Source organism: Planococcus citri, chromosome 3 (genome assembly GCF_950023065.1).
Source record: "Planococcus citri chromosome 3, ihPlaCitr1.1, whole genome shotgun sequence".
NCBI classification, from domain to species: Eukaryota; Metazoa; Arthropoda; class Insecta; order Hemiptera; family Pseudococcidae; genus Planococcus; species Planococcus citri.
In genome coordinates this window covers 2,501,602-2,528,295 of record NC_088679.1, presented here as the reverse complement: position 1 = coordinate 2,528,295, position 26,694 = coordinate 2,501,602, and the positions used below count along the sequence as shown (strand labels likewise).

The 26,694-nt window shown below is 36.7% G+C and overlaps 1 protein-coding gene across 3 annotated transcripts in view; it reads left to right on the top strand.

Annotated features, from left to right (window-relative positions):
- Positions 1-26,694, top strand: part of LOC135841768 (uncharacterized) — a 52,495-nt gene that overhangs the window by 16,227 nt on the left and 9,574 nt on the right. For 2 of the 3 annotated variants that reach the window (XM_065358934.1, XM_065358936.1), the window contains exons 6-7: positions 20,684-21,092; positions 21,453-21,523. In XM_065358934.1, the coding sequence (XP_065215006.1) occupies positions 20,684-21,092; positions 21,453-21,523 (480 nt within the window). The remainder of the gene's footprint in view (positions 1-20,683; positions 21,093-21,452; positions 21,524-26,694) is intronic. The other variant, XM_065358935.1, reaches the window with a different exon arrangement.

The window sequence follows — 26,694 nt, the reverse complement described above, 5'->3', positions numbered from 1 at the left end:
TGGGGCCGATCTGCCCTCTGTCAATTTTCAATATTTCAAAATTTTCTAAAATTTGCTCATAAATGCCTGTTGCAATGCCTATATATATAGATTTAAACTTAGCCATTGTGGTGCCCGTCTCAAGTACCTATATGAGAGGCGTTTTGCGATAAGGGCCCTTGTGGTGATATTTCGATTTTTTCAGGAGAGAGAAGACATCGAATCGCTTCAATTTTTTCGATTTTATTTTTTTTTTTGATTTTCGGGTGCAGTGTTGTCTTGCGCATAGGTTGGATGGGAAATTTTGATGAAATTCGTTCAACATCGCCTGATATCCGTGATTTAGAAAAGGGACCTTGTGGTGAACAGTCGAATTTACACAATGTTACAGACTACCCCGCAAAAAAATACCGAGAAATTCGGATTCCCCATGAAATTTTACATAGGTAACAACAATAAAATAATTTTTCCATCGACCTTTTTTTATTTTAAAAAAAAAAATCAAAAACAAACAAAAACTTTGTTTTTCAATTTCTCAAAAATGTGAGTTTTTGAGTATTCATGTTCAAGTAATTTTAAAACGAAAAGTTGATGAGATAGGCGAAATCTGATTGCACCATTCGATTTCTCGTGAAAAAGTAAGTTGGAATCGCCAATAAAAAAAAAAAACATCGAATCACCACAGGGACCCATATCGCAAAACGCCTCTCATATGTAGTCATTGTGGTGCCTGGTTTTGGGCCTGTGGTGCCCAACAAGGTATTTTTATATAAAACGATACAGAATCGAGTGAAATGCACTCTAAGGTGAAAAAAAATTTCGAGGCGGGCACCACAAGTACCTACCAAGTTTATATATTGGGCACCACTAGACTAACTATGATGAAAAATCCAAACTGCAGCAAAACACCTTTATCATACATTATGTGATCCTCTATGTACGCGAGCCCACAATAGACCCGTTCGCGTACGAGTGTTGTGTGAATATAGTGGGTGTCTAAGCATTGTTTTTCTATGCAAAAGTTGTCCTGGTGAACCGGGTGAACCCTCACACAACGAAAGAAAAAACGCTTCGACTACAAAATATTAGTTAAATTCACGCTGTACCCGTACGCTTATTAAAACCGAATATCTCACCATGAACCGGTCTATTACCATAAAAGACCCGGGCACCACAAGGTACTAGGTACGTGTATTCATATACAGTCGGCCCCGCTTATTATGGATCCGCTTAATAAAATCACCCGTTTAATGCAATCAAATGGCTTGGTCCCGATTTTTTGTACCTAATTACACAGAAAATCACTCGTTTAATGTAATCAAACTCCCCGCTTAGCAGAATCATTTTGGGAAAATATTGAGGTATTTTTGGGAAAATGGCTTGTTTTTTCATACTTTAAATGAAAAATTTTGGAATTTTTCACTTATTATTCGCTTATTTTTAAATTTTGATTTCTAACAAATTTCTCTCATAGTGATGATGAAGGGAAAAAGGTCTAAACATTTGAAAATTTGAAAAATAGATATGTTATGTACCTAAATTGCGAATTCGGGAGTTTCATCGTAATTTTAATCCATCTTTTTAGTATGCATGTACATTGTGAAGTTGTAGTAAATTTTTTTATGTGAAAATTGTGTTTTTTCAAAAGTTCGTTTTATAAAGTCACCCACTTAATAAAATCAATTTGCCTCGGACAAATGCGACCATAATAAGCGGGGCCGACTGTACATATAAAAACTGTCACACCAGGAATCGTCTAGTTTGAGCTCAAAACTTTGAGAACTATGAAAATTTTTGACCCTCAACCTTTTTATCCAAACTTGGGCCTACCGCAATAGCCATCTTTTTTTACAAAAATTTGGCTAAAAATGAGTTGATATTCGTATTCAGCGCTCCCAAAAACCTAAAAAGCATACCTATATGTCACATAATTTTTTTCAATGTTTTTGAAATTTGAGGGACCTCTGAGGGGCGCTCGAAGGGCACAATCAAAAAAATAAGTCGATATTCGTATTCAGCGCCCTCAAAAACATATGAAAACACATGCCACACAATATTTGCGATTTTTTTACATTTTGACCAAAATTTTGGAGAACCCTTTTTGAACTTTTGAAAGTTTTGATTAATATTTTTGAAACTACTCTTAAGCACCTTTAAAATACAGCAAACAAATTTTCTCCAAGTGCCAGCAGTCTCCAGCAACTACATCGCTCAGATGCTGAGCCGAAAACACAAATATTTTGATTTTGCCGCTGAGCCGTAAGCGGTTATGATTCCGTTCACCGCTCAGTGTCAGCAGTATGACCACTGCTATAAGAATGTGTATAGGTTCATTTTTCTGCACACCGCTTACCGCTCGTTGCGTGTCTCCAGCCTCAAACAAGGCTAATTATGCGTTTAATAACAAGTACAGTGGAAATCGCTTATAATGAGTTCAGTTAGTGCGAGATTTCGGATACAACGAGCAAAATGCTCGGTCCGGAGCACATTGGCGTTGTGCCCCTTATAACGAGGAATCCGGATAGTACGAGCTTTCATTCGTGAAAGGTTCATTTTGTTGATTTTTCTTTTCCTTATAACGAGTGTTCATGCAGAAAACATTCATTAAACCCTATAAATTTCAGCTTTATAATTTGATTTTGGTAAAATTTTGAAATTTGTACAGATTTTATGGAATTTTTTGAATAACAGAACTTTCTAAAAATCTGCTGGAGGCTCTAGAACTGCTCAGAACAGTTTCCAATCAATTTGACAAGTTGCAAATGATGATAAAATTTATGCACATATAGTGCATGTAGGTATGTAGCTAATGTACCATCCCGTTGACATTTTTTTGTTTGTTTTTTGCAACACTTATTACGAGTATCATTTATAACGAGAAGCTCTTCATATCCGGTTATTTCAAGATACTCGTTATGAATGCAATAATTTAGTACGAAAGATTGGATACGACGAGCAAAATGTCCGGTCTCTTCAATCTCGCTGTGAGCGATTTCTACTGTATAACAAATCGAAAGAAATGGACAATTTTTTTGAGTGCACAATCTTCAGCATCAAGCGCACAAACTATCTGTATGGTTTTCATTCCTCTCAAGCCCTTCCCATGAGCTCCCCTTATTAGCGTGTCCCCAGCCCCGACCATTTTAACTTTGTAGGGGAGCATGCACAAACGAAACCACGATTGACGCTAATTTCCACCCCTCCCCCTCGTGGTCGAAACTGCGCGTGTCCCCAGCCATGACCGAGGCCCCCTTCAAATACGCCATGAAGGGGATGAGCACCAACAAAAGCGCTGGCCATACAGAGCCGCTTATTAGAACAAGATTTGAATTTACATAGTGCACAAACGAAGCACAAACGATTGGCACTATTATCGACCTCCTCCCTCTCCGATGTTTGGGGCTGGCCAGACATAGAGCGAGATTTGAATTTCTTCCCTTTTGGTATTTGTTCATTCGAGACTTGTGCTCGGGAATCAACCATTTCAAGGTAGAATGAATAATTATGGAGATTTAAAATATTTGAAAGGAGTAATAACAAAAGCGAGAATGGAATGGAAGTTCGATTATAAATACGAGTATAACAAGCAGCATCAACAGCAAGGCCTCACATATTAGCGGGAAAATCAGCTTCAAATAAGAGAGCCGAGCTCGCACTTGAGTAGTCCGATTAAGACGTTCGACTAAACCATTATGCTCATGGCAGTTCTTGAATAGCTGGCATATCATTGCGTGGGACAATGATTCACTCTGTCCTCGATCTTCTTATTATGGTACATAATAAACCGTCTCGTCTTGTTCATTTACTAGTTTGCAGAATATATTAACGTGACCAAATATTCTCTTTAGCATCCTTTTTCACCCAAAACGCTTGCACTTAGTTACGTTACAGTTCAAAACTTGTTGATGCTCAAAGCCCTGAAAAGGTATCGCCCGCGGAGAAAATTCAACTTTGAAATGAAGTTACTCGAGATTTTTGGTGAATTCACCGGAATATTCGTAGCTATGGGTTCCCATAGCTACGAGTATTCTAAGTAAACCAAAATGTGTAGGTACGATTTCATCATCTTGAAAATGGTCTTTATTTCAAAGCTCCTAGGCCTATATACCTTTGCCATTCAAATGTTACTAAACCCCAAAAATTGTGAAAAATAGCCACACGTGGTAAAAATCAAACTTCTTCGAAAGTAGAATTACCTGTTAAACCTTTTTCCACGTACGTGTTTACTGGGTTTTAATTAATTTTTTCCAGATATCACAAGCTATAGGTAAGTAATTTTTTTAGCCCAATTAAATTTTTGATATTTATCTGTCTAATTTTTTCTACATTTTATCAATTAAGTGTAGATACGTAAGTAGGTAGGTACACACGTATAAGTACATATTTACTCTAATTAAACTACTTATCGCAACTGATAGTGTGTAAAAATTTCATCCCTGTAGATTAGGCATAGTAAAAAAATTTAAAGACATTATTGCATTTTTTTTCTGTTCATGGTTGTTTGCGAGTAGCTCTATATTTGAAAAAAAATTTAAGATATTGAGTAATGAATTTCCCATCTTTCTAGTATTACAGTTCATCCTGCTATGAAAATGTTTGTTCTGTTTGTTTTTGGTAAGTACCTATTTACCAACCAATATATTGTAGTGCTGTGGGTAAAAAGAAGTTTGTCCGCGTCTGTAAAAAATTAGCCGAGAATCAATGGCCCATTTGCAGACACTTGTCTAACAGTGTAAGTATTTGAATTTTCAAAAATTCGTCAAAACATCGAACAATGGAACTGAACGTCTAAAGTTTTGTGGGTTGGTGTATTTTTGAACGCCATTTCAATAAGAACTCGGCGCGGCGGGCGAAAACAGCAATTTCGCGAATAGGTACCTGATGGCATAGATGATGCAAGGTCATATCGAGAGCATAAAGTTGTCAAAAATTGCAAAACAATTAACTGAATAATTACCTTATTCTTTTTTTCTGTTCCGTGTTCAATTCATTTGATTTTTTTACCTATTTTGATAGCCACTCATATAAACTCTGAAAAATGAGGAAATGTGCGCAAACATCCCACATTTTTGGATAGCTCATATAGTCCAGTCAATAAGGAGTTTGACCCAAACAAAATTGCGACAAAAGATTTGTTTGCTTTAAAAGGTCTAGGATGATGTCCTAAACAACATATCCGGAGCCGCCCCCGATCCACCTGGTGCGTCCCCCCCCCACAGTGGATTTTAGCCCCCCAAAACACGTTTTTCGCCTTTTTCTCCCCCGCATTGCATTTTAGCGAAAAATGTGTGGTCAGATAAAAAAATCTACGTCAAATTCCCGATCTAACGATGTATCAACTTCCCTTGTAGGTAGAAGGGGGGTGGGACTATAACCATTTAAAGAAGGGGGTTTTCTGAAAAATGCATAAAGGCTATATAGCCGCCTAAGAGGGGTGAAATGGTCTCCGAGAGCGTTTGGATTGATATTATCATGGATGGTGGGTACCATTGAGAAACTTCCGCGTGGAAAATTTCAGATCCACAGTCCCTCCCCTTTTTGGGGAACCCCCTTTTTCTAAAATTTCAATACCATTTTTCTCAGCCCCATGTGAACCGATTTTTAAAATTTTTTAGTATGTTGTAGACATCATTAAGAGGTACACCCACAAAAGTTTTCAGCCCCCTCCCTTCATATTTACCCCTCAAAACGAGGTAAAATGTGTTGAAAGGGGGGTTGGGGTAAAATGGGAATTTTGTGGAAAATAACCAAGTATTACAGAATAGGGTGTCGTTTTCTTATGATTCGATACCGCTGAGCACGAATATGACGTCAGATTTTTTCCTCCCCTCATCTAGACCTCTCCAGAGCACTTAACCCCTTCAAATTTGACTATTGTTCTAAAGCATAAAATAAATTTAAAACACCATTTTGAGGGGTAAATATGAAGGGAGGGGGCTGAAAACTTTTGTGGGGGTACCTCTTAATGATGTCTACAACATACTAAAAAACATCTTGCGCAGTTCGCAGGATCAACCGACTTTGCTCTAAATAACCCCCAGCAATTTACCAACATTCACCTCAGTAATTTACCAGACATTACCTCAAAATTTACAAATTTACCAAAATTTACCAATTTACCAAAATTTACCAATTTACCAAAATTTACCAATTTACCAAAATTTACCAATTTACCAAAATTCACCAATTTACCAAAATTTACCAATTTACCTAAATTTACCAAAATTTACCAATTTACCAAAATTTACCAAAATTTACCAATTTACCAAAATTTACCAATTTACCGAAATTTACCAATTTACCAATTTACCAAAATTTATCAATTTACCAAAAATAACCCCCAGCAATTTACCAACATTTACCTCAGTAATTTACCAGACATTACCCCACTAATTTACCAATTTTTTATCACCCCAGTAATTTACTTCCAAAGGTTGACACAAATTCAACAAAATAAATTACCCCACTAATTTAATAATACTAAAAAATTACCACAGCAATTTACTAAAATTTACCAATTTACCAAAAATTACCCCAGTAATTTACCAAAATTTTCAACCAACTTTATTGAAAAACTGGAAATTACCCCAGCAATTTACGAAAATTTACCAATTGGAATACCAATTTACCAAAAATTACGCCATTAATTTACCAAAACAAAATTTACCCAAGCAATTTACCAAAATTTTCGACCAACTTTAATTACGAGTAATTCACCAAAAATAACTAATCATTTTATTTATCAAAAATTAATATTAATTCACCAAAAAAAAATTATCAAAAGTTACTGGATTATTTACCAAAAACTTGTTTTTTGTTAAAACAAAAATTACACTAAAAATTTTTGAAAAATTTTGATTTTTTGTGGCAAAAAAATTTTGGACGAATAAAATTAACAAAAAAATTGACAAAAAAATTTCACCTCTTGACTCGCGCGGGATTCGAACACCCGACCTCCGGCGCACCAATCCGCAACCTACACACCCTAACCACCCCGTCTGTTCGTTAGGGGTGAGCCGTTTGCGAGATATAAGGGTTTACACAAATTTCAGCTTATCCATAACGTTGAAACACACTTAAACGTTCATATCTCGTAAACGGCTGAATCGATTTCGACCAAATTAAAAATTTCTCTAGTTCAGTATCAAAGCAATATTTTGCCATCATCAGTTTCGACTTAAAGTTCGGAGCTTTTGAGTTCAGCGTGACACAAATTTATACATAAATTAATATATAAATACACGTACCTAGTACCTTGTGGTGCCCGGGTCTTTTATGGTAATTGTGGTGCCCGCGTACATAGAGGATCTTATATATATGTATGATAAAGGTGTTTTGAAGCAGTTTATTTTTTTGGGGGTTTTTAGTCATAGTGGTGCCCGTTATATAAACTTGGTACTTGTGGTGCCTGCCTCAAAAATTTTTTTTTCACCTTAGAGTGCATTTCATCAAATTCTACATCGTTTTATATAAAAAGACCTTGTGGTGCCCGATTTGGGCGCCACAAGCCCAAAACCGGGCACCTCAATGACTACGTATACTTAAAACGGGCACCACAATGACTAAGTTTAAATCTAGGTATATGTATGTATAGATTTAAACTTAGTCATTGTGGTGCCCGTTTTAAGTATACGTAGTCATTGAGGTGCCCGGTTTTGGGCTTGTGGCGCCCAAATCGGGCACCACAAGGTCTTTTTATATAAAACGATGTAGAATTTGATGAAATGCACTCTAAGGTGAAAAAAAAATTTTTGAGGCAGGCACCACAAGTACCAAGTTTATATAACGGGCACCACTATGACTAAAAACCCCCAAAAAAATAAACTGCTCTAAAACACCTTTATCATACATATATATATGATCCTCTATGTACGCGGGCACCACAATTACCATAAAAGACCCGGGCACCACAAGGTACTAGGTACGTGTATTCATATACATGTAAAAACCATACATTACGAGATCCATTTTATATGAGGAGCTCATTGCAAAAGTAGCCCTTGTCACATGAACTTTTAGACACGTTTTACTCGATTGCACCTATTGCCAACTGCGGAGATCATGTTGTAATGATGAAATGACCGTCAAGTTAGTCTACCCTGAGTAGCCCTGAGAGGAATTGCTTTATAGAGTTTACATTCATGATACTGGGTACGCTCAAGAGAGAGCTTTGGAGATTGCATAGGTTCATGTGACAAGGGCTACTTTTGCAATGAGCTCCTCATATAAAATCGGGCATTGCGAGATCCTGAGATCCTTTTGCCGGATCTCGCAAGTTCTCTCATATGCCATAGTACTCGTGAGATCCGGGGGACCCTGTACACACATTTTCAGCCGGATCTCGTTTTGCCTACTATTCATATACTTATATACAATTTTTGAAAATAGATAAACGACGCATCTTGCGAGATCCACCCCCAAATCAGGTTTAGGCCATTGGTGGATCTCGGTTTATGCGGATCGCGAAATTGATGGCGGCAATGCATAGAAAGGCACTGTTTACACACTGGAACATGCGTTCGAACGAAGTTGTAGGGTTATTATTTGAGTTTTTACTCTCTAAATTTAAAGCAGTCAAATTTTACTGCTTAGCAGTCACGACATTTTGCCTTTTTAAAGCAGTAGTTTTTTTTACTGCAAAACAGTGAAAAATTACTGAATTGGTCAGTCAAAATGATTTTTTACTGACCAATTCAGTAATTTTTCACTGTTTTGCAGTAAAAAAAACTACTGCTTTAAAAAGGCAAAATGTCGTGACTGCTAAGCAGTGAAATTGACTGTTTCAAATTTAGAGAGTAGCATTTTTCGAAATTTTTTGGGGTGGATCTCGCAATGCCTGTGTATACTTATGTCGGATCTCGCAATGTACTATAAGACAGTATATATATATATAAACTTATCTCGTTTTGCGCCATACGTCTTATCGTGATCAGCACACTCCAAAACGTCAAGAAAACCCACCCCCACCAAATTCTTGAACCATCATGACAAATACAATACCTTGACTTTCCGTTTCACGGCAAAGTCGGTAAAATTTTAAAAATCTGTTCACATGGGGCTGAGAAAAATGGTATTGAAATTTTAGAAAAGGGGGGTTCCCCAAAAAGGGGAGGGACTGTGGATCTGAAATTTTCCACGCGGAAGTTTCTCAATGGTACCCACCATCCATGATAATATCAATCCAAACGCTCTCGGAGACCATTTCACCCCTCTTAGGCGGCTATATAGCCTTTATGCATTTTTCAGAAAACCCCCTTCTTTAAATGGTTATAGTCCCACCCCCCTTTTACCTACAAGGGAAGTTGATACATCGTTAGATCGGGAATTTGACGTAGATTTTTTTATCTGACCACACATTTTTCGCTAAAATGCAATGCGGGGGAGAAAAAGGCGAAAAACGTGTTTTGGGGGGCTAAAATCCACTGTGGGGGGGACGCACCAGGTGGATCGGGGGCGGCTCCGGATATGTTGTTTAGGACATCATCCTAGACCTTTTAAAGCAAAAAAATCTTTTGTCGCAATTTTGTTTGGGTTTACCTCCAAAAAGTGCTTTATTGACTGGACTAATAAGGTAATCATGAAGGGGGGAGGCAATGGCTGTGCGCAAACGGGCAATGGCCTTCCCGTATCTATCTACCTACCTACCTACAGGGTGCCCAGAAATATCGGGTACCCCTACAAAAGTTTTCTGCTAAAATACTTTGGTTGGTCACAGTGAATGATAATAATGATAGGTAGCACATGATTGGTTGTTGGACTGGAGAGATAACATTCCACCAATCATATGCATCTATTTCACGTTGCCAACCTATATTTTTAATGAAAAACTTTCTTAGGGGTACCCGATATTTCTGGGCACCCTGTACCTACCTATCTACCTACCTACCTACCTACCTACCTGCCTAACTGCCTGCCTGCCTGCTTACTCTAGTGCCCCAGCTTACTCTACTTAACAACGCGTATTTTTACAGCTTATTCATTTGCAACTACCTGCAGCTCTCTCCCCAATACGAAAGTAGGAACTAGCAAAGAAAACCTTACAATTCTCGGACCAAGAAACATGGTAAGTGCATTACATTTACTTTAGATTGTAAATGAATTTCTCTCGCAGCTTGATCCTTCCGAGGAAGGTGAGTGTGTAGACCTATTTCAGAAATATCAGTTTAATGTTACATCTTTGGGTGCAATTGAAACTACAGGCATTTACTTACAGGGTGCCCAGAAATATCGAGTACCCCAAAGAAAGTTTTTCATTAAAAATATAAGTTGGCAACGTGAAATAGATTCATATGTACGTTAACAACGCGCATAAATGCGCTACGTTTGAACGGATTCAATGTTAGAATGGGGGAAGATACATAGAATTGGAAGGAACGATGTAAGAATATGGAGATGGTTGGTGACGGTATAGTTGTATCACAGCTTTTGGTTCATTCAATTTAATGATGAATGATTCAGGGCTCACCACGTAAAGGTAGCTGTGTTTTGAGCCCCAGAATTTCCTGTTTGCATTAGATTTAGTTGTAGTAGAATTTCCTGAGAAAGGAAGATTAGGTGTTGATTTTATTCAAGAATTATTATTTTAATCATACCTACCTTATTTTTCATCTCCCCTCCCCCCCAAAAAAAGTTCCATGTCGAATGAAACTACAATCAATCGATTTCAAAGGTTGAAAATGTCTACCAACGTCAGCTTTTTATGATGGAGATTGAAAATACATATAATCATTGATCAATTTCAAACTTTAACCATACCCTCCTTATTTTTCACCCCCCCCCCCAAAAAAAAGAAAGTTCATGTCGAATGAAAATAAAATCGATCGATTTCAAAGGTTGAAAATACTTATTTTTCATCCCAATCAAAAGAAAGTTCCAAACTACAATTTGTAAATTACATACTTTTTAGAATTACTTTAATCATACCTACGTCAGCTTTTTACAATGAGATTGAAAATACATATAATTGATCAATTTTGAACTCTAACCATACCCTCCTTATTTTTCACTCCCCCCCAAAAAAGTTCCATATCGAATTCAGAGGTTGGAAATCCTTATTTTTGATTTGATCCACCCCCCCCCCCTCCAAAGAAAGTTCCAAACTACAATTGTAAATTACACGATTTTAAAATTAATTCTGTCAAAAAAGAAATTTCAATTCTTAGCGAAGCATACGCCAAACAATTGTATAAACACCCCAACTCTCTTATGTTAGAAACGGTGAACTCTGTAGATACATATAGACTTAGCAGATATCATTGATCTAAAATTTAGATTTATATAATTTATTTAGTTTTTAGAGGTTTAAAGCCCTCTTCACCTGTGTTTTCTGAATGTTACTTAAGTAACAGATTGAATAAATATTACTACCACTACTACTTTAATCATTACCTTATTTTTCACTCTTCTCCCCCACTAAAGAAAAGTTCCATCTACAATTGACTGATTTCAAAGGTTGAAAAAGAGTGTACCAACGTCAGCTTTATACGATGGAGATTGAAACTACATACAATCGATTGATTTCAAAGGTTACCTTATTTTTCACCACCACCACCTCCCCCCCCCCACACACACAAAAGAAAAGTTCCATGTCGAATAAAACTGCAATCAATCGATTTCAAAGGTTGAAAAAGTGTACCAACGTCAGCTTTTTAAGCTTTTTACGATGGTGATTGAAACTAGGTACATAAAATCGATTGATATAAAAGGTTGAAGAGGTGTAGGTACAAATGTTTAGACTCAAAGCTTCCTTCAAAACTTGAACGGAAATCAATTAGTGAGCTTTTTGACGAATGTTGAGCTTTTTTGAGCTTTACAGCACAATTATTTTTGTCAACTTTTTTCTTCAACATTCCATTTCTTGTGATGCTCTTTCAAGATAATATACCTACTTCTTTGTGTACATGTCGAATGCGCTGTATATAGGTTGAAATCAATTATTGAGCTTTTTTGAGCTTATGGCGCAACTTTTTTGTAAACTTTTTTCTTCGACATTTGACTTCTTTCGGTGCTCTTCCAAGGTATAATATGTGTACTTCACTGTATATGTCAAATGCGCTACGTATAGGCAAAAACAATTATTGAGCTTTTTTGAGCCTTTACAGTGCAACTTTTAGAACTTTTATTAAAAACCTGCACATCTACGATCCAAAAGCAATTTTTTGAGAGGTCACTGAGCAAAATCGGTTCAGCCGTTGCTGAGATCTCAGAGTCAAAAGAATTTAGTCATGACAAATATTGAGCTTTTTTGAGCTTTACAGCTCAACTATTTTTGCTAAGTTTTTTGTTCAACATTCCACTTCTTTTGATGCTCTCTTAAGGTACGAGATAATATACGTACTTCTCTGTATACGAGGCACGGCTGATAAATAACGCACGCAGCACTCTGACGGAGAGCCTAATTCGCGTATGGAACTGAGTGAGCGCTCATTTTGTAGCCTAAAGTCTGAGGAACACGATGGTGTATTCATTTTTTCGATAGGACTCATAGAAAAATTTTGACGAAGCAGAAGTGATGGAGAAGAAACTTGCTTTGTCAATGAGGAGACAAACCAAACAACACAAGTATACTGCAAAGAGCGCCCCAGTGGCGGCATCAATCATTAAATTACATCGCAAATATACTCAATTTATAGCTTTAAGTCTCAGGAACACGGTGGTGTGCTTAGTTTTTCTGTATGATTCATAGAAAATTTTTCAGGAGGAATTTGAGTGGACCAAGAGGAATCCTTCATGGCCTGCTGGATAGGCTAGTGCAATTTACGCTCTGGCGGAGAGCCTAATTCACATATTGAACTGAGTGAGCACTTATTTTGTAGCCTGAAGTCTGAGGAACACGATCGTGTATTCAGTTTTCTTGTAAAACATGTTAGAAAAATTTTAGATGAACATGAAGTGACTGAGGAGCTTTTTGAGCGAAAATTCAACCTTCTTAAGCCACGCCATGATCACTTCGAATTCGTTTAAAACTTTTTGTACCAGTCAAACAAAAAAAGTGAATACACCACCGTGTTCCTCAGACTTTGGACTATAAAATGAGCGCAAATGTGGGTTGATACAAGAATTAGTCTTGCTACTAGACCCCAATGTACGAGCTCTATCCAGCGTTGACAGATAAAAAAATCACCTGACGCTTTGGATTCGTTCAAATTTTTTCTATGAGTCGTATCGAAAAACTGAATACAGCATCGTGTTCCTCAGACTTAAGGCTACAAAATGAGCGCTCACTCAGTTCCACACGCGAATTAGGCTCTCCGCCAGAGTGCCGCGTGCGTTATTTATCAGCCGTGCCTCGTACATCAAATGCGCTAGGTATAGGCAAAAATCAATTATTGAGCTTTTTTGAGCTTTATGGTGCAACTTTTAGAACTTTTGATAAAAACCTGCAAAGTTATTTTTTGAGAGGTCACTGAGCAAAATCGGGTTAGCCGTTGTTAAGATCTCGCAGTCAAAATAATTTGGTCTTACTATAAGCTTTTTGATGAATATTGAGCTTTTTTGAGCTTTACACCACAACTATTTTTGTTGACTTTTTTTTCAGCATCCCCCCCCCAATCAAAAAAAGTTCCATTTAGAATGAAACTACCATCCCTATTGACAAAAATTATGCGATAGCATGCTAAAACGCATGCTTTTATGCATAGCACAAGCATGCGTGAATTTGGACTTTTTTCAAAAAAAGCATGCGATTCTGCCTGCGATTATCATGCATAAAAGCAATGTTATAGCATGTCAAGTGAAATAAAAATTGTAAAAATTTTTTTACCCTGGGCGGGAATCAAACCCGGGACCCGCAGTATTATTTTATCCGCGTCGCCTAACCCACTCAGCCACTTCGCTGCTTGCAAAGAGTGGAGTTATTTCCCCATAAACGTTTGCACTTTTTGGACTTGAGAAAAATTTTAAAATTTATCAAGTTCACAATGCAGAAGCATTTATGTGGAAATAACTCGTCACTTCGCAAGCGGCGAAGTGGCCGAGTGGGTTAGGTAACGCGGAAAGTCGGAAACCATAGGTCCCAGATTCGATTCCCACCCAGGGCAGAGATTTTTTTCAATTTTTTTCAATTTTCCTGTTATTTTACATGCTGTAACATTACTTTTACGCATGCTATTTGCTTACTTTTACGCATGCTATTCGCAGGCTGAATTAGCTGAATTGCATGCGTTTTTTTTGGACTTTCACACATTACTCATCTACACGCCTGTTTTTATGCATAATTTTGTCAATAGGACATTGATTGATTTCAAAGTTTGAAAAAAATGTACCGTCAGCTTTTTACGATTGAGATTGAAACTACATACAATCAAAAATTAATTAATTGAGCTTTTTGATAAATATTGAGCTGTTTTGAGATTTACAGCACAACTATTTTTGTTAACTTTTTTCTTCAGCATTTCATTTCTTTTGATGCTCTTTCAAGATATAATTTATGTACTTCTTTGTACATGTCGAATGCGCTGTGTATAGGTTAAAATCAATTATTGAGCTTTTTTGAGCTTTACAGTGCAACTTTTAGAACTTTTCATTCCACTTCTTTTGATGCTCTATCAAGGTATAATATATGTACTTCTCTGTATACATTAAATGCGCTAGGTATAGGCAAAAATCAATCATTGAGCTTTTTTGAGCTTTACAGCTCAACTTTTTTGTAAACTTTTTTCTTCAACATTTGACTTCTTTTGGTGCTCTTTCAAGGCATAATATACGTACTTCTATGTATATATCAAATGCGCTAAGTATAGGTGAAAATCAATTGTTGAGCTTCTTTGAGCTTTATGGTGCAACTTTTAGAACTTTTGATAAAAACCTGCATATGTATGGTTCAGAAGTTGTTTTTTGAGAGGTCACTGAGCGAAATCGGTTCAGCCATTGTTACGATCTCGCAGTCAAAAGAATTCGGTCTGACTATAAGCTTTTTGATGAATATTGAGCTTTTTTGAGCTTTACGGCGCAACTTTTTTGTGAACTTTCTTCTTCAACATTTGACTTCTTTTGATGCTCTTTCAAGGTGTAATAAACGTACTACTGCATATACATCGAATGCGTTAGGTATAGGCTAAAATCAATTAATGAGCTTTTTCTGAGCTTTACGGCGCAACTTTTTTGTAAACTTTTTTCTTCAACATTTGACTTCTTTCAATGCTCTTTCAAGGTATAATATACGTATGTACTACTGTGTATACATCGAATCCGTTAGGTATAGGCTAAAATCAATTATTGAGCTTTTTTAAGCTTTACGGCGCAACTTTTTTAAAACTTTTTTCTTCAACATTTGACTTTTTTCAATGCTCTTTCAAGGTGTAATATATGTACTACTATGTATACATCGAATGTGCTACGTATAGGCTAAAATCAATTTTTGAGCTTTTTTGAGCTTTTTGGTGCAATTTTTCAAACTTTTGATCAAAACCTGCACATCTACGGGTCAAAACCTTTTTTTTGAGAGGTCACCGAGCAAAATCGGTTCAGCCGTTGCTGAGATCTCAGCGTCATAAGAATCCGGTCAACCAACCAAAGTATTTTAGTAGAAAACTTTTTTAGGGGTACTCGATATTTCTGGGCACCCTGCATACTTTATGTCAATTATTAGGTACGTACTACTTATTTATTTATTTACATATTTATTTTTTTTAGAATGAAGCAAGGGAACGAATAATAAAATACTTGAAAGAAAAGTACAATGATTCATCCGAGCAACTTATCGCAAGAGATTTTCATGCAGAATGGGGCTTTATGGCTGCACAAGTCCAAGGTGCTCTGAATGTAAAATTAGTAAGTAGGTACTTACCGTGAGAAATTGAAAAGTTATTATAAGGTACAGTATGCGGCTTACTTAGGGCTCATGCTATTTTGCAAAGTGTGAATTTCCTATTCCCTGTCGCGAATGCGAGAAATAGAATCATTTTGATATGATTCAGTTTATTTTGTATACTCGAAAGTAAAACATTAAAATGTACTTGCTATGAATCAAAGCTCATTTATACAGACATTTTAAACCCCCGAGCCGACCGACCAATGTTCACCCTCTAATGTTGTTACCTACTTCGAATGAGAGAATTGTTGTGTTGTTAGTGGACTGTATGAAAAATATGCAGTGTTGAGACATTTGCAATATTTTCGAACGCTGCCTTTGGTGGTCATACTTATTTTTATATCTTTGCGTTCGTTGAGTTAACTTTTGTTCAAAGGGTACCCCCCATTAAGATAGGCAAAATGCCCTCAACCTCGGATTTTGATAATGTTCAGTACCTCAAAAAATAATTCTGAGCCCAAAGCCCACCCCCCTCAGACAAGAGGGGCCAGTAATTTTTTTCAAGGGGAAAATTCTGCATCAGCGCGTGCTTGAGATATTTTTTTTTGTGAACGAATATAGTTAGAGGATACATGGGGGTACCTGCCTGAATTTTTTCAGAATTTTTCATAGTATGGTGGAAGAAGGGGAAACAAAAGAAAACTTTGAATCGACATTACCTACTCCGGAACGTAAAAACATACTTACCAAACGATTTTTTTCGTCAAATATGTAGCTTCAGATCTACTTTCTATAGAAATCATCACCCGGCCATTTGGAGTGGTGGGTCAAGCTCAAAAGCTCAAAATACTCTCAAACAACCACCTTTTTTATGTTTTTCTCCAAAATTATGGACAAATGGCGAAAATCGAGGGGAACTAAAATTGTTCAGCGTAAAATTTTACCTCAGAATGTGAAATTAAAAATTAATTTATACCGCGCGATCGTAAAACTATGCGTGCAGAATTTTTTTTACTTATATGTATCAAGGTAGTTGAAAAGGTGTTCCTCGGTAAAATAGGCGAAGTGCCCCAGTCCTCAGATTTTTGAAATTCTGATGAAACATTGTTGGGTACCTTTAAAGAAATGTTGGAGCAAAAAAATTTCTACCATCCCACCACCCTTGCTCACAATATCAAAAAAAAAAGTTTTTTTTTTCGGGGAAAAAATTATGCTTCAACGAGTTTTGAATCGCGAGTATAAAAATACTAGGAGGCTCCGCCCCCCGGCCGCTTCGCGGCCTCACCCCTGTACTCGTTCCTCGGGCTTCGCCCTCGGAACTCGCTCTTGGGGACTGCGCCCCCAAACCCCCCATCTCTCTCCCTTTTCTCTCTTAGAGCTCGCTTTTTCAAGGTTGCCCCCAAGCATCGACCTTTTATTCCCTATCTGGACAGCGATTCCAATCGGAATTCAAGCAAATATCTGCTGCAAACCTCCCAAATCGAGTTTGTAAAGAATGCCTCTGCGCATTGCGCGAACTCGTCTCTTACCTTACCCCACTCACCGCACGTACAGAGATGGAACGATTACCGATTATAATCGATTATAGTCGATTATAATCGGTCCGATTAAATAATCGGACAGCATCGATTAATCGGCCGATTAATCGAGTCTTGGCGCTACCTATATTGTACTAATATTTTAGGCTTTTTCATTGGTCAATGGTTAAGTTGCAGTGGGCCAAGGTACCGATCGTTCCGCATGACGTCATGTTTTGCTGTGTTTGGCCGTCGATTAATCGATTATTTCCGATTATTTTGAAGAAAATCATCGATGTAGCATCGATTATAATCGATTCTATCTCTGCGCACGTATGATCCTAATCCATCATGATCGCGTGTGGAAGGAGATAACCACCTTCCACACGCGATTATGATCGTACGCTAGGTAAGTGGGGTAAGGTAAGAGACGAGTTCGCGCAATGCGCAGAGGCATTCTTTACAAACTCGATTTGGGAGGTTTGCATCAAAATGAACTCTCCGAATCGCGGTCCAGATGAGGAGAATAAAAGGTCGATGCCCCCAAGTCCCTTTCCTTACAACAAACTAAGCAAAATGAGTAATTGAAAAGAGAAATACTCAGCTGAGAAGTATAAGTTGGATTTTTTGTTTACTATTATTTTGATGATAAATAAAATGCTTAGCAAATTGGAAATATTCGGCTGAGAAATTAAAGTTCAAAGTTATGATTATTCAAAATAATGCTTTTTTGATTTTTAATTTTTCATTTGAATTACAAATGTTTTATAACATATCTACACGTCATAAGGAATATTTTGAAAAAAAAAATGAGCAAAATCGGTTCAGTTTTCATAAATTTAGAGGAGGGGGCCCAAAAATTAGTTTTTGGGCCATTTCTCCCTCTGTATGGGACCAAATTGGTTCAAATTTTGGAATTGGTTTATAATGCAATTTGGAAGAAAACATACTTCCAAAATTTTTTTATGTTGAATTTAGCCCTCTTTTTCTTGAATTTGGGGCCCTAAAAATCAAAATTTGGGCTTCGCTATATTTTTCGCATCAAGTACTCATCGAGAGCTTTCTATTGAAAAAAAAATTAGCTTCCTAGGTATAATTGGAGCCAAATGAGAGCCTGCTGAACTTTTTTTGCTTGTAGCTGTATACTATAGATTACAAAGTCATCTTCGATGTTTATTGACTTAAAGAATACAATGTATCTCAATATTCAATGAATTACCAGTAAAAACGCCATGATAAATAATTATTGATAATGACGCGATTTTACATCATTTTTAACATTTGAGATTCAGGGTTGATCTAGGTTATTGTCATCAACATCAAAGGCCACTTTTAGGGTTCTATGTACTGAGTAATTATAAATCATTTTTTACAAAAATTTGGCTAAAAATATTTTGACATTTTTGCATTTTTAGAATTTGTATATGTGTGGCCCCAGCTCGGCCCTCCGCAACCCAAAATAACGTTTTGAGAAAAATAGTCACAAAAGTGTATTTTCTAGGTTTGTACCAAAACAATGTTCTCAATAATGTACATCAGCAAACTCATAAACTTTTTAGAAAATGACTTTTTGAAGAGGTGTCATATGAATCTACAAGGTGTGGGGAGTCTACTGACAAATGTTTAAGCAGTTAGCAGGGACGTGAGATTGCTGGATATGTATACTTTTATTTTTTCGTCAATACTCAAATAAGTTCATAGGCTATCCAGGGCATCCCAAAATTCAAGTCAAAGAATATAAGAAGGCCTAATTTAGTAAATGGATATTTATTCGGAATTCGCATCCGGGGTCCAACTTGAACTTGGAAACTCTGCAAACAGTGGCGGACTGGGTAGGTTAGGGGACCACTGGTGGGTGCATTGAATAGGATCCTTAAAAACCCCAGGATTGTGCCTTCCTAGTCCAGGAGAATTAGCTCAACAAATAGGGTCACAGGGAAAAGTTTGATAACAAGCTGGATTTTGGTATAGGGGGTTTTTTGATACGCTGAACACGAATTTTGGGTGTCCGGGTGAATCCGGTGTACGCTTCTTCCTTTTTTGTGGACTTTAAGCCCCCCAAATTTGGTTTTTGGCGTATTACTCCGAAAATATATTTCCAAAATATGTAATTGGGATGGTCCGTATTCCATTTTTTATGCATGAAAAATGTATTCCATAACGTCACGATCCTTAACACGGGTCAGTAGATACTCAACAAATTCCCCTCCCCGCCCCTGCCACCTCCTAGTCCAGCTTAATGAGTTTAACGGATAAGATTAAGATCATAAGAAAACATTTCACTTGAAGCTGAATTTTGGTATATGTTTTTTTTTTTGATACGCTGAACACGAATTTGAGGTGTCCGGATAAATCCAATGTACGCTCCCCCCTTTTTGTGGACCCTAAGTCCCCCAAATTTGGTTTTTTGCGTATTACTCCGAAAGTATGCATTTTTACGTAGAAATGCTTCGTATCGATTTTGTTCTCCTCTAAATTCCCCGTCGAATGAGGGGGTCAGCGAAGTTTTCAATCCCAAGGGGGGTGAACCCATGGTCACTCAAAGAAGTGTTTGGAGAAATTTCCAAAATACTTAAGTGAGATATTCCACTTTTCTTCAAAAAAAAAAAGATATTTTATTGTGTTGAGGAACCTTTTCAAGGGTCAGTAGGTACGTCTTCAGCGAGCACATTTCTCTTCCCACCCTTCCTCCCTCTTTATCGAAGTGGCTGAAAGTTCTGTTTTTTCTTTATAAATTACTACACTTTTCATAACAAAATCGAAATAAAGATGCTTTATTTACACGGTCATACAATAAAAATTTTATAGATTTATAGATTTTTTACTTGAATTATGTACTTATTTACATCATAACAATTAAACTTTATTCATTCTACCTCTATCATTCTTTCTTCATCATCTGAGGAGGAATCAATAGAACGGCAGTACTCCTCCTCACTCAAGTCCTCGTCATCACTCTCATACTCGTACGTTTCGTCTATGGATTCATTGTCAGTTAAGTCATTGTCAGTGGAGTCTTCCTCGTTTTCAGATATTAAGTGTTCCCTCAGTCGAGTCATACTCATTAGGTTCTTCAAGTAGGAAGCCGTTCTCACAATTGGTACATGAAAAATTACGAAAAGAACAAAATATATAAACGGATTTTTTCGTAAAAATGCATATTTTCGGAGTAATACTCCAAAAACCAAATTTGGGGGGCTTAAAGCCCACAGAAAAGGGAGAAGCGTACACCGGATTCACCCGGACACCGAAAATTCGCGTTCAGCGTATCAAAAAACTCCCGCAATACCAAAGTTCAACTTGTTATCAAACTTTTCCCTATGGAATGCTAATTCTCCTGGACTATCGTTGTTAGTTTGATAATTTCTTCAACATTTATTGCATGTACTTGATACCTATTCAATTTTGAGAACCAGAATTTTCCACTTTTTTTCAGGAAAATGTGTTAAGAGAAACAAAGACGCTGAAGGTAAAATTATCTTTGCGGACTGAAGTATCCAAACTGTTCGAATATCTATCTCCTATATGGCTTAGGCAACTGACCTTGAAGGAAAGGTACAAATGGCGTCTGCTCCTACAGTTAGAAACAGAATCGACTGAGCTACTCAAACGCATTATCACGCAGCAAATGAATCTAACTGTGGACCAATTCTCTGAAGACATGGAAGAGTTAATGCAGATATCAGCTCGAGGTACCTACTCGGATCACCTTCCTCATTTGGAATGTGAGGAAGAGTTGGATGAAATACTTCGGTCGTTGAAATTCACGAAAGATAGTCTGAGGAAAAGCCTTATTGCAGTGATTTACCGATTTCAAAATGAAAAACACACTGATGTCTGTGCCTGTACGTGAATGCTTATTTCTTGTTACCTACAGGGTGCCCAGAAATTTCGTGAACCCCTAAGAAAGTTTTTTTTTTTATCAAAAATATAGGTTGGCAATGCGAAATAGATGCATATGATTGGTGGAATGTTATCACCTCAGTCTAACAACCGATCATGCGCTATCATTATTTTTATTATCATTCACTGTGATCAACCGAAACATTTAGCAGAAAACTTTTTTAGGGGGTCACGATATTTCTGGGCACCCTGTATGTTATTTCTTTAGTACCATACTTACCTATGCATAAATGAGTTGAATATTTCAGTAAGCAGGTATATTTATGAGTACCTACGAACGTAATTTTTTTTATTATTCACAGCAGATTCTAAATACTGCTTCTTACATTTCCCATCACTCAAACGAGAAACCAGTGCACAAGATATTGTTGACGTAAGTTGAAATAATTTATTCTTCATTTTGATTCTGCTTTTGACAGGTGATATCGCACCTCGGGAGTAATAAGTTCACATCTCAAAAAAAAAAATCGATTTTGATGTTTTTGCATTTTTGGGGTTTGCATGACTCCCTGCAACCAAAAATAACACTTTGAGTCGGGTATGCTGCTTAGATCATGTAAAAAATGCAAAGGGCCTAACTCAAAATTTCTACAACATTGCAAGTTGTTTGGAGTTATAAGGTCACATCTCAAAAAACTCCACCTTTTTTGAGCAAATTTCGTACATACAAAGTGTCAGAAAACAGTTTCGATAGTTTTGAACGTTTTTAAGATGTAAAATAATCACAAGGAGTGTATTTTTTGTAGGTTTGTTCCAAAACAGAAAATTTTAAAAATGCTTAGAACATTTTTCAGAAAAATTAATTTGCATATATATTGAAATTTTAGTTTTTTGAGAAAAACTCAAAAACTAAGCACTCTAGAAAAAAACTAACGACATTATGTCGATTGGAAATTCAATTCTCTACAATTTTGACGTTATGAACTTTTTTTTGGGCGCTTCCGTTAGGATTGCTAGCATGTATACGCGCACGTACACACGTACGCGTATACAGAATACTTCCGTACAGTCGGCATTCCGCTTCCATTCACCTCCACGTCAACTTTAATCAAAGGTTATACTTAACTCAAAATGTTTTCCAAACATTGAAATATTTCCTCTTTAAGATTTTATTTTTCAAAGTATTCTTACGCTAAATGAAGGTAGGATACTCAATCTTCAAAATGAAATGCTATTCATTCCTCACAATTGATTATAGGTACAATAGGCGAATTCGTAGATGCGAATTAAAATATCTATTAAGTAGGTAGGCGAGAATATGGGCAAGACTGGATAGCTGGACAATTGAACTTCAGTAGTCTGGACCTGTAACAAAAATTACAGGTGCGTTTGAGTACAGCAGCTCAAAATACAAGCACAACAAAATACTCAGAACAAATACTCAAAACGAAATAATAAAACATAAAAAACATGCCATTCTCAGGTCCAGTATCTGACTGATACCTACTTACTAGAGTACCCAATCTAGTCCGCATATTAGCCTTTAGATTGTCTAGTAAGTGCTGGTCTGGAAAATGAGTCTGAGCACATCCCAGGGTACAACTGGGTGCTCTCTCTCCGATGGGCCCACATTTTAGTATGAGGTAGGGTAACGTCTACCATGCCTAGTAGGTAGCCATCCGGTACCTGAACTAGGTACCAACCAACAAGAATGCAAACAGCATTAAGCATAATAAGCACATATCAAAAATATATCAGAATAAAGATATCTAAAAGCACACGAAATAATAAAGCAGAATTAAAAGCTGTACTCACTCAGTGAAACACTCACCAATATAACAAATCTCCGGAGGCACAAATCAAAGCACAAGCAGCACAACGTTTACGTAATATTTAGGTACGTGAAATAAAAAGCCAATGTGCGGAGATGCGCGTCCGATGCCCAGCAACAAGCATAGGGGGTCGGGCCGCATGTACAGGCAACCAGTTCCAAAATAGAGAAGGTGTGAGAAAGAAAACAAGTAGCCAGCGAGAGAGAGAAAGAGTATGCGAGCGAGATTGAGAAAGACCAGGTGTGACAGTAAGTAAAATGTAACATCAAAGGGGGGGGGGGTATAGGGTATTCTATTCTTACTCATTGACGATGACAGTGACCTAGAAACAGAGTGAGAGAGACGATGGAGACACAAGACAGGCGAGCAAGACAGATGAGAGCAGGCACATGCATAAGTATTCGATTCATTCTCTATTTAAAATAAATTTTCCTTACAAATGCATAATTTTTGCAAGAAGTCATTTAGCACCTTTAATTTTCAATTTTGGGGGAAAATGTATCTATATGACCTTTCTTGTACATCTTTTCATAATGCCCAACAAGCAAGGTTCTGCGAATTTAAAAAATTCTAAGAATGCGTGACTCATGACGTGACTTTAGGGCCGTTGCGGCACGGGTTATAACTTGCTCCGATCGGGTTGGGAAAAGGTTTAAAATTCTTTTGGAGGTAAAACGAAAAAATTTAAAGGGTATGCGTTTCCGAATTTAAACTTTTGTTTTTCTTGGGACACCCTACCTCATAACTCCAAACAACTTGCAATGTTGTTGAGATTTTGAGTTAGGCCATTTGCGTTTTTTACAGGATCTAGATAATGTACCCAACTCAAAGTGTAATTTTTGGTTGAGGGGGGGGGGGGGTCATACAAACCCCAAAAGGCCAAAAACGCAAAAACATCAAAATCAATATTTTTTGAGATGTGACCTTATTACTCCCGACTTCCCGAGGTGCGACTTTAGGTATACTGTCCAACCTTGTACTTTTTTCAGTTTTTGCTTTTTTTTCAGAGAAACCCCTTAGTTGGGCATTTTTGTGCTATAATGAAAAACGAAACGAAATAACCGAAAAACAAAATGATGAAATAACGTTAAACGAAAAACATAACGTAACGGAATTATCAATGCAACGAAATAACGGAAAAATAACATAACGAAAAATTTCATTGAATCTGAAACGAAACAATAATATGTATAATGTAATGAAAAACAAATTGTGTTATGACAACACTGGTAGGCATTTGTCTTTAACAGAAATTCGAGCAAGTTGTTTCTACTTACGAGTGCACATTTTGAAATCATGCACTCCGATTTCAACGAAACCAAGCCAAGCTAGATCGAGAGAGCATCTCCCATAACCTCGGTACCTAATCAGAGATACTGAAGTTTACGTTTGGGGTCTTGGAGAACTACCTATTGCAAATTACACCCACAACGCCATGGACATATATACAAGAACGGAGTCCACGCTCCGAGGATAATGTAAAGGTTAGGAAGAGCGCCAATGTAATGGGATAGAGGATGATAAGTGTTTGTTACCAAACTCTGATGATAATGAATATGTACCTAGGGGGATGAAATGCCTTGATTGAGATAGCACCTAAAGACACTACCTCCGGATAGCTTTATTACTTGACAATTCCTAACGTTTAACAGCCTAAGGGTTATTTGTTCATACAAATGAAACAAATAACCTAATCTACACGATATAGGGGTTGACGATCGGAATAATTTTCCTATGGCGTTCGGACTGGTATAAATAAATTAAGACGACACAACACCTATTTCTATACTCCAGGGGTACATGATATTGACGCGTTCGCGACGAATACGAATCTTTACGGGTAGTATTGGCAATTAATCGAATTAAGACACACAAATAATCCTTTTTTAAGGGATTATTCGACAAGATACATCAAGCACACAATTTAAGACACGACCGGCGCTGGGTTTCCGCGAGTTGATCAGGCTCGACAAAGGTAATTAGTTATATTCGCCTAATTACACCCACGACGACATGGACATACACAAGTCCCCTAGCTTACGTTATGCTGCGGCGGTATTTGTTGACTTGTGTAGTGAAGTCAACCCATGACTTCTCAACTGTAGTTTGACGAGTCGGTCAGTCTAGTTACTTGTACCTATAGTAAAATTAACCCATTCATTAGTTGATAAGTCGAAATACGTATGCTAAGGTACCTACTTTTTAAATCATAAATCACACGAATTACCCAAATTTGAAATTTGAATTTTTTGCGATAGTTCTCCAAGACCCCAAACGTAAACTTCAGTATCTCTGATTAGGTACCGAGGTTATTGGAGATGCTCTCTCGATCTAGCTTGGCTTGGTTTCGTTGAAATCGGAGTGCAGAAACAACTTGCTCGAATTTCTGTTAAAGACAAATGCCTACCACGTGTTGTCATGATGAAATTTGTTTTTTGTTACGTTATATTGTTTCGTTTCAGATTCAATGAAATTTTTCGTTATGTTATTTTTCCGTTATTTCGTTGCATTGATAATTCCGTTACGTTATGTTTTTCGTTTAACGTTATTTCATCATTTTGTTTTTCGGTTATTTCGTTTCGTTTTTCATTATAGCACAAAAATGCCCAACAGGGGGTTTCTCTGAAAAAAGTAAAAACTGAAAAAAGTACAAGGTTGGACGCACAGTATACCTAAAGTCGCACCTCGGGAGTAATAAGGTCACATCTCAAAAAAAATTGATTTTGATGTTTTTGCATTTTTGGGGTTTGTATGACCCCCCTCAACCAAAAATTACACTTTGAGTTGGGTACATTATCTAGATCTTGTGAAAAACGCAAATGGCTTAACTCAAAATCTCAACAACATTGCAAGTTGGTTGGAGTTATAAGGATACATCTCAAAAAACTCCACCTTTTTTGAGCAAATTTCGTACATACAAAGTGTTAACAAATAGTTTTGATTGTTTTGAATGTTTGTCAGTTAGAAATAGTCACAAATGAATTCGCACATATCATGAAATTTTAGTTTTTTTAGAAAAACTCCAAAACTAAGCACTCTAGAAAAAACATCTTGCGCAGTTCGCAAGATCAACCGACTTTGCACTAAATAACCCCCAGCAATTTACCAACATTTACCTCAGTAATTTACCAGACATTACCTCAAAATTTACCAATTTACCAAAATTTACCAATTTACCAAAATTTACCAATTTACCAAAATTTACCAAAATTTACCAATTTACCAAAATTTACAAATTTACCCAAATTTACAAATTTACCCAAATTTACCAATTTACCCAAATTTACCCAAATTTACCAATTTACCAAAAATAACCCCAGCAATTTACCAACATTTACCTCCGTAATTTACCAGACATTACCTCAAAATTTACCAATTTACCAAAATTTACCAATTTACCAAAATTTACCAATTTACCAAAATTTACCAATTTACCAAAATTTACCAATTTACCAAAATTTACCAATTTACCAAAATTTACAAATTTACCCAAATTTACCAATTTACCCAAATTTACCCAAATTTACCAATTTACCAAAAATAACCCCAGCAATTTACCAACATTTACCTCCGTAATTTACCAGACATTACCTCAAAATTTACCAATTTACCAAAATTTACCAATTTACCAAAATTTACCAATTTACCAAAATTTACCAATTTACCAAAATTTACCAATTTACCAAAATTTACCAATTTACCAAAATTTACCAATTTACCCAAATTTACCCAAATTTACCAATTTACCAAAAATAACCCCAGCAATTTACCA